An 8,819-nucleotide genomic window follows, 5' to 3' on the forward strand; every position below is an offset into this window, starting at 1 on the left:
GCGAATTCTCATTGACATTGGAGTCATATTGGCTTAGATATGATGGTAGGGAGATTTAACATTGAGCTTCAACCAATGCATACTATAGCGACTATAATGATGCCTAGAGCTCAAAGAGAATTTTATGTGCTATTATATACATTATATTTGAAGGTCCCCCAGGCCCAGCCGCATCCATCCTTTCATACATGAATGCTGAATGTATGTCATATGATAGTCATTACATGTGCCCATTCAGTCAATGTATTTATATGCAGGTTATCATTTTAACGGTGGGTGCCACTTCTCCAGCCCATGTAAATGTCATTAGAATATGGGTGATCTAGTGTCAGCCATTAAAATAGCTCGACCTGAACTGGCTGCTTAGCAACAGCGGCTGGTCATGCGAAGCAGCCAGGGTCGTGTTCATTAGGCACCAAACGGAAGAAAACAGACTGAAACAGGGAGCTGGGAGGGACTACCTGGACTTGTTCAACAGGAACCACTTGTTTTCATTTTTAAACGGTTTGCTACAGTGTGCCCTATTGACTAAAACCCTGGTCTAGAACGAAGGGTGATGTATGAGAAATCCTTCTGCTTTACATCATCACATTCACAGTCCAGTTCATACTTGGAGCTCCCGAGTGGCGCAGCGGTCTAAGGCACTGCATCTCAGTGCTTGAGGCATCACTACAGACCCTGGTTCGATTGCAGGCTGTATCACAATCCGGCCGTGATTGGGAGTCCCATAGGGCGGCGCACAATTGGCCCAGCGTCGTCCAGGTTTGGCCGGGGATTAGGCCGTCATTTAAATAAGAATTTGTTCGTAACTGACTTGCCTAGTTAAATAAATGTTAAATAAAAAAAATATATATACTCAATAACCATCTAAGACCATACTCATCAAATGCTATTCATTCTTCATTCAAAGGAATGTGGCAAAGCTCCCACAAACCATTTTACCCTCTTTATGTAATGTTGGGAGATGGGAGTAAATTGTTTTAATTGCCCATTAAGTCATATATTCATATGAAGGTGCTTTTTACCTAGACCATCCAGACCCACAGAGGGCGTTGTTCTGCCTTGGCACTACACCTTTCATTATGACAATAATGATGGCAGCACAGTGCGAGAGGTTCTTCCTGGAGAATCATCCATCTAGAGAGGTGCAGGTTATAAGAATGCCCTTTTTCCCCTGAATGAATGGAAGTGGTCCTCGTTAACACAATGTTTTCACACCCAAGAATGTTTCCCTGTTTTATAGTCCATTCACACGTCCCATGAAACATATTCTTCATCCAAATGAAACAGCTGGAGCAATAACAGCAATAACAGGTCTCCTGCCCCCATGCATCATCAGTGTGTTTGTTCCTCAACACAAAATACAGTCTCGGTCTCAGTTGTTTTTTTATTCCCTCGCTCTCTCGTTCTCTCCCTCCCTCCCTCTTTCTCTCTCTCTCTCTCTCTCTCTCTGTCTCTCTCTCTCTCGCTCTCAGCAGTCACAGCAAGGACACAAATAAACCCTGGAATGTCCCCACACTGCATGCCACGGAGGATGACAGATATGCTCATGGGAAATGTGTTTATGTCTGTTCCGTACTTGTGTCTCTGTTTGTCGCATATTTGCGTTTCTCACACATCCATGCACGCACGCACGCACGCTCGCACGCACACACACACACACACCGTCATCTACTTTAGGCTATTCCATTCCATTGCCCAATAGCGAGGGAGTCCTGCCTCTCTACAGCAGGGCAGGGACCGTGCAGGCTTTTATATCCTCCACCCAGGCAGGCAAGCGATGATGCTGCTGAGGACGTGTGTGTGTGTGTGTGTGCACGTGCATGTTTGTTTGTCTATTCTATCTCTCTCTCACACAAACAGATAGAGAGGGAGAGGGAGAGAGAAAGCAAGAGAGAGAATATAAAAAAAGAGAGAGAGAGACTCCTCCCCCCTCTCTTCCCAATCCAGCACCAGGGTCCAGCCTGATTTTCAGATTTTCACAGCTGGGGGCAACTGACTCGCCCCCCTCCCCTCCTCCCTCCATCCTTCCATTCAGGCCTGGCCCACATCACAAGCCAGCTGTGAGGCTGCAATCAAACAAGCTCCTGCAGGGAGGGCCTCTTGGGGAGCACTGACATCAGTGCCCAGGAATGAGCTATAGTGCTACAATAATAAGGCACGGGCAAATCTGGGAAATAAATCAGTTTTCTGCATCATTTAGGTCTGGGTCTGCCTGGTATCTTTACCTATACCGTTCACACTGGATAGACGTCAAAATGTAAACCGAACTAGTTGCGAATGGTATTCCACATTCCAGAGAAGGAAGGTAATATTTGAATATTTTGCCTCAACTATGGTATAATTCTGGAGATTCCCCTGGGCAGGACAAATCTCAAGTGTACTGTATGTGGGCTACCGACATACATGCGTGCAAGTATACAGGCATGCACTCTGTCATTCATGTAATATCATACAATATTTTGTCTCAGCAGAAATGTCATACTGTGGTATAAAGAAGTGGTCAAATCTCTAGTGTAGGTTACCTACACACATGCATGCATGCATGCAAGCATACATACATACTACAGGCACAACATCTCGAAACAACACACACGAGTATTACACACATAGCATCTGCCCATTTAGCTAAGTAACACTGTAGGGTACAGTATTCTGCACTACCATGATGCGTTTTTCATTTGTTATTCATCCTCCCCCATCCACCACACGGTTGCCATCCATGCTCTACTTTACAGGTATGTCTCCAGCAAGCTACAGTCTGAGTGCATGTGTGTTATGGCGGGGAGGTGGAGGAGACCCCGTCTTGTCTCCATAACCCAATTTCCACTGCGCAGCCAGATGGAGAGCGCTTAAGTCATGTCAGCCACTTCATTAGGGGGAGAGTGGATTTGATGGCAGGGACGTAGGGAGAGGTGGCTGGCACGCTGGCTGGCTTTGTGTGTTTGAGGAACTCTTGTATCAACTATCTGTGTTTTTCCATTCTTCCATCCGGTCCAGATCTGACCCAGCCCCGGCCCGGTCTTGGCCCAGAGTAAAACCCATCTGAACCCGACTGTGACAGCTGAGCTAATTAACGTCCTCGAATCCCACAAGGCTGACAGGCCAGTTAGCTCCCAGATTTACACTTTGAATCCTATCATCCGTTTCAACATCATCTTGCTCATACTAAGTGTATTTGGCCAGCTATACAGCAATATCCAGCATCCAACACCATCCTCGGTTAAAATAATCCCATATGCTGAGAGCTAAGGGGTAGGTTCGGTTGTTACAAAGGAGTGCTTGCAATCAATGGTGTACATGCACGCACATATTAATACATTGTTTCATGAGGGTGCTTCTGCAAAGGAAACCTCCTCCCTGGAGCCACACATGAGCATTTTCTGGGGGTTTTTGCAAAAATGACCACTGAACAACAGGAAATATTACAGACTGTGGCTTTATTGAAGAATCCCATATCCCGAGAGCCTCTCAGATGTATTAATAATAACAATAATAATATATTTTATTTTAAGTACTTTTCAAGACACCCAAAGTCACTTTACATAATCAGCAATAATCATCAAGATAAAAAAGCAATAAAATCCCACATTACAATCAGCAAGAATATAAAAGTACACTAAACATGATGACAGACTAACCATGTGAGTAACGATAGAACATGTATTCTCTCCTAATCTGTAGAAATCACAGTTTTCTGGAACACATGAATGGCAGTTGCATCCTACAGGGTGCATCATTCTGGCCGCGGTCACCTGGGAAAGAGGGTAACAGAGAAAGCTAAGTATTGTATTGATGTTTTTTATGTAGCTAAAAAAGGAACAAATTCTCTTTAAGATTTATTTTTACATCTATCAAAATGTTTGATGCATAATGTGAGGGAGAGTGCTCTGGCGACTGCATCGTACCTCCATAGTTCATCTCCATGCAATGCTCACGGCCATTCGTGTTGTCGTTCCAAGCACCATGGTTGCTGTTATCGGGTTGCCCCTGGCCCCAGTTCTGGTACCTAAACCTGGACCCGTCGCTCCACAGCCAAAGACCCTCCTAAAGAGCATCCAGGCAAATGTGTAATGAGAAGACCAGTGGCGGCTCCTGAAAAAATTCTCAGGGGGGGCAATTTTTCTGATGATTTAGGTGACCTACACACATTTTAAAAAAGATATGTCCAGCAACAACATGAAGACAGGGGCAGCATATAAGTCAATACCAGAAGCATTTATTGACTGATCTCAAAAGTGTTGGCTTACCAGGGTTGGTGGAGCCCTCAGTTTCATCTTTGCCTCGCAAAGCTAACTCAAACACTCCGCAAAACTTCACACACTGGATTAGCCGGCTGAGGATGTGGCGGTTCTTGCTAATGTCGTAGTAAATATATTTGTTATAGTGAATATGGAATATGATATGTTGAGTAAAATGTTGTGCTAAGATCTATTTAGGTCAGGAGCTGGTTATAAGTTCTGTTCCTATCCAATAACAATGGACAAAAGGGTCCTATCTTGTCAGCCTTGTCAGTTTCAGTTCTCCAGTAAACTTGTGATTATCAACACTAACCTCATCGTTGTGGCGGCGGACAGCTAGCCTGTATCCCTCATCCAGTTGAGTGGGAATGTTCACTCTCCCCAAAGCAGACAATCTCAAACAGCTATCCATGTGGGTCTTTGACAGCTCATGTTTCTTAATCTTTCCTGAAAGATGGTGCATGTCCGTTACACACCAGTCGCTGTCCAAGCGGTGCTGTCTGCCGTGCCGCCTTCAGGGTGAAAGAGTAAGCAGGGGGTAGCAGAAGACTGCATTAGCTACATCGCAGCCTGCTAGCCAGGTTTTTCGTTCGTACCAATTTTGGGAAAATCCTCGGGTGTAGGACTTCCCCCCTTTAGTAGAAACCTGTTGAATTATTAAATTTGGTCTGGGAGGTCCTAATTGTTTCGTTGCCAATTTATCTTCATTTGTTCGCCGACAAAAAGGAACTTCTTTCAAAGACACAATCGAGTTGCACTGAAGCCTAGCCATTTTGATAGTAGTAGTGAATTGATTGAGGCTGCTACCCGCTCTTTTCTTAGTTACGTTCATGGTTATGTTACGTATGACGAAAGCGCGTAAGTGCAAGCCCTCAGAAACCCATAGAGATTGTATTGAAAGCTCTGATATTTGAAAAAAATAGATTTTACATGGGAGTCTATGACAGACTTCTGGGCGATTTTCAACCTGACTGAAATCGCCCCAAAAGGGGGGGGAGGGGGGCATTTGAAGCACGACTTTAGCCTGATTGGACATTTAGTGGCACTGTAGCAGATCAGACGTCTAGATTACAACACTGATAACTACTGTTGCCGTGATATAATTGATTAGAAAAAAAATCCCTTCCTTTTCCCGTTTGGCAGTGCGTCGCCCATATCGCCCTATTGAACACACCGCCCCTGGAGAAGACACTAAACACTATTGTTCTTTAAAGGAAAGTGCAATCTCTTCGCCATTGTTTTGGTAAACAGCTGAGGGATGGGACTGGAGAAATGTAACCACTCAAATTCATAGACAGACCTAATCTAACATGATTTGAAAATTATTTAACCATGCTTTAAAGCTACACAGTGTATGTTTACAATGGAGTAAAACAAGCTTATAAGTTATATCCTCAAAGGATCAACGCATCCTACTGTATATGTATATGTTAAACAGAGTGCTTCTGACCTTGATGGCATCGTTGGCTCCAATCCAGATGCGCTGGGCTCCGTTGGCACTTCTTTGGATGACAGACAGGAGGAAGTTATACTGGGAACGGCTGTGCACTGATGCCAGGTTACCTCCCAATAGCAAACAGTAATGCTGGAGAGAGCGAGAGAGTCAGGGGGGAGGGGGGATTTTAAAGGGAATCATACAAAGAAGGTAGAATATTTTGTTTTATTTAACCTTTATTTTGACAGGTAAGTCATACTGAGACTAGGGTCTCATTTCAGAAAGCTCTGTAAGTTGTTCCACATAAAGGGTGCAAAAAAACTAAAAGCAGCTTTATCCAACTCTGTGGAGACCAAAGTGGCCTCCAGTGTTATCCAAGCCTGAGACCCGGTTTGGTAATTTGTAAATCTAAATTGAATTAATGATGATAGATGTATAGGAAGTTTCTGCATGAGTTTCTGAATTTGAAGAGAAGGAATAGCACGTCAAGTTTTAGTTTAGCAACACTGTTAAACACACTAATCCTATGATGTTTACAATGAGTAAGTCTGGCCCTAAATATGGACATTTATTTACAAAAATGTACAGGTACCTCTGCCTCTGGCCAATTGGCCAAGATGGGGACGTACTGATAACAGTGTGTCCCAGAACTGTGCCAACCAGGTGGGCATGATGAACTCCTGGTTTGTAGTCCCCACTTCTCCTTCGCCCCCATCTCCTCAGACTCTGTAGGGGGGAGAGATAACATTCAATATTATGATGAAATGATTAGTCCCGACCACACAATCTGAGTGGTCAAAAGTGCGTTCCAGCCGTGATTTTATTGAGCTCAACACCACGGCTATCTGTGCTATCTGTGCATTATCAGTCCGTTAACATTAGCAAACCAATGCAATATTATAGTTTTCTGCAGGTTTCAGAAAGCCTGTTGGTATGGGATTGAGGATGGCAGTTTACCGATTGGCAGGTTGGGTATCAGGTTCTCTGCGTCATTCAGATCCCCTACAACAAAGACAGACAAAGACAGAGGAAAGATTAAGACTTGTGCTCTTTAAAGTGTAGAATGATACAGTATCATCAAACTGCATATGATGAGTGTGAACAGGTAATCATACCATTGATAAGAATACCTCTGCTACCTACACATCGATAAACACCTCCGTTATCTACACTCTGTAACTAAAATTAGTTTTTTTTAAATCAGGTGGAAACTGAGGTATGTCTCTCTTACTTGCATCACCCAGAGCAAAGGCAGCGCTGAGAAGCAGAAATATGGTCAACATCGCCATGGTGATAGTCTCCTGAGAAAAAAGAGACAGACATACATAAAGTGGGTATTTAGTCAGCCACCAATTGTGCAAGTTCTCCCACTTAAAAAGATGAGAGAGGCCTGTAATTTTCATCATAGGTACATGTCAACTATGACAGACAAAATGAGAAAAAAAAATCCAGAAAATCATATTGTAGGATTTTTAAGGAATTTATTTGCAAATTATGGTGGAAAATAAGTATTTGGTCAAGAACAAAAGTTTCTCAATACTTTGTTATATACCCTTTGTTGGCAATGACACAGGTCAAACGTTTTCTGTAAGTCTTCACAAGGTTCACACACACTGTTGCTGGTATTTTGGCCCATTCCTCCATGCAGATCTCCTCTAGAGCAGTGATGTTTTGGGGCTGTCGCTGGGCAACACGGACTTTCAACTCCCTCCAAAGATTTTCTATGGGGTTGAGATCTGGAGACTGGCTAGGCCACTCCAGGACCTTGAAATGCTTCTTACGAAGCCACTCCTTCGTTGCCAGGGCGGTGTGTTTGGGATCATTGTCATGCTGAAAGACCCAGCCACGTTTCATCTTCAATGCCCTTGCTGATGGAAGGAGGTTTTCACTCAAAATCTCACGATACATGGCCCCATTCATTCTTTCCTTTACACGGATCAGTCGTCCTGGTCCCTTTGCAGAAAAAAAGCATGATGTTTCCACCCCCATGCTTCACAGTAGGTATGGTGTTCTTTGGATGCAACTCAGCATTCTTTGTCCTCCAAACACGACGAGTTGAGTTTTTACCAAAAAGTTCTATTTTGGTTTCATCTGACCATATGACATTCTCCCAATCCTCTTCTGGATCATCCAAATGCACTCTAGCAAACTTCAGACGGGCCTGGCGGCGTAGTGTGTTACTGATGGTAGGCTTTGTTACTTTGGTCCCAGCTCTCTGCAGGTCATTCACTAGGTCCCCCCATGTGGTTCTGGGATTTTTGCTCACCGTTCTTGTGGTCATTTTGACCCCACGGGGTGAGATCTTGCGTGGAGCCCCAGATCGAGGGAGATTATCAGTGGTCTTGTATGTCTTCCATTTCCTAATAATTGCTCCCACAGTTGATTTCTTCAAACCAAGCTGCTTACCTATTGCAGATTCAGTCTTCCCAGCCTGGTGCAGGTCTACAATTTTGTTTCTGGTGTCCTTTGACAGCTCTTTGGTCTTGGCCATAGTGGAGTTCGGAGTGTGACTGTTTGATTCAGCGACAGACAGTGAGTACTTTAGAACGTAGGTGGAGGTGAGTATAGTGGACTTACCTGTTGTTTAAGGAATCTCTGGTAGTCTTTATAGGTTCTGTTTAGTTGGAGAAAGGGGATCAACTAATATACCTGGCCACAAGGAAGCAACTATTGTTTTCTATCAATAGTTAACTAATATAATGTTGTTTATGAGTCATTCCCGTAACAATGGATCAAAGTGCAAAATAACAGGATCATATATTTTTCCTTCTCATGGCACGTTTCTTATTATCATCAAAAGAGAGGAGCATATATTGCCATTGGTAATAAGGAGACAGACAGACAGATAGATGGAAGGACAGTGGGACAGAGAAATACCTTTTTACTTCAAAAGACCAAAAGGGTAGCTAGTTTGTTTAATTCCCTTGCTGGATGAAGGAAGGATAAGTGAGCTGGATGGAAGGTTTTGTATTTGGCAGCCGTCTTTAAAATAACATAATCATGTGGAGAGGGAAGCGTTCAGTGGTTAAGTGGCGACTAAACGCCTCCTCACCTCTTGTGATTAGAGATAATGCCTCTGACATTTCAATGTCACAGCAACGTCAACTGTCTTTTTTGGGCGGAAAAGTTGGAGAGGTCAGGAA

The 8,819-nt window shown here is 43.7% G+C and overlaps 1 protein-coding gene across 1 annotated transcript; it reads right to left on the reverse strand.

The window, feature by feature from the left end:
• Positions 1-3,535: 3,535 nt before the first annotated feature.
• Positions 3,536-8,285, reverse strand: LOC121542521 (galactose-specific lectin nattectin-like). Its single transcript, XM_041851916.1, has 7 exons — positions 8,254-8,285; positions 6,908-6,977; positions 6,634-6,678; positions 6,269-6,402; positions 5,692-5,826; positions 3,909-4,047; positions 3,536-3,755 (listed from the first exon to the last, which is right to left on the reverse strand). Exons 2-7 carry the CDS (start codon positions 6,963-6,965, stop codon positions 3,688-3,690), a joined length of 579 nt encoding a protein of 192 aa, XP_041707850.1. The 5' UTR covers positions 6,966-6,977; positions 8,254-8,285; the 3' UTR covers positions 3,536-3,687.
• Between the last annotated feature and the right edge of the window lie 534 nt (positions 8,286-8,819).

This window comes from Coregonus clupeaformis, chromosome 28, assembly GCF_020615455.1.
Source record: "Coregonus clupeaformis isolate EN_2021a chromosome 28, ASM2061545v1, whole genome shotgun sequence".
NCBI lineage: Eukaryota > Metazoa > Chordata > Actinopteri > Salmoniformes > Salmonidae > Coregonus > Coregonus clupeaformis.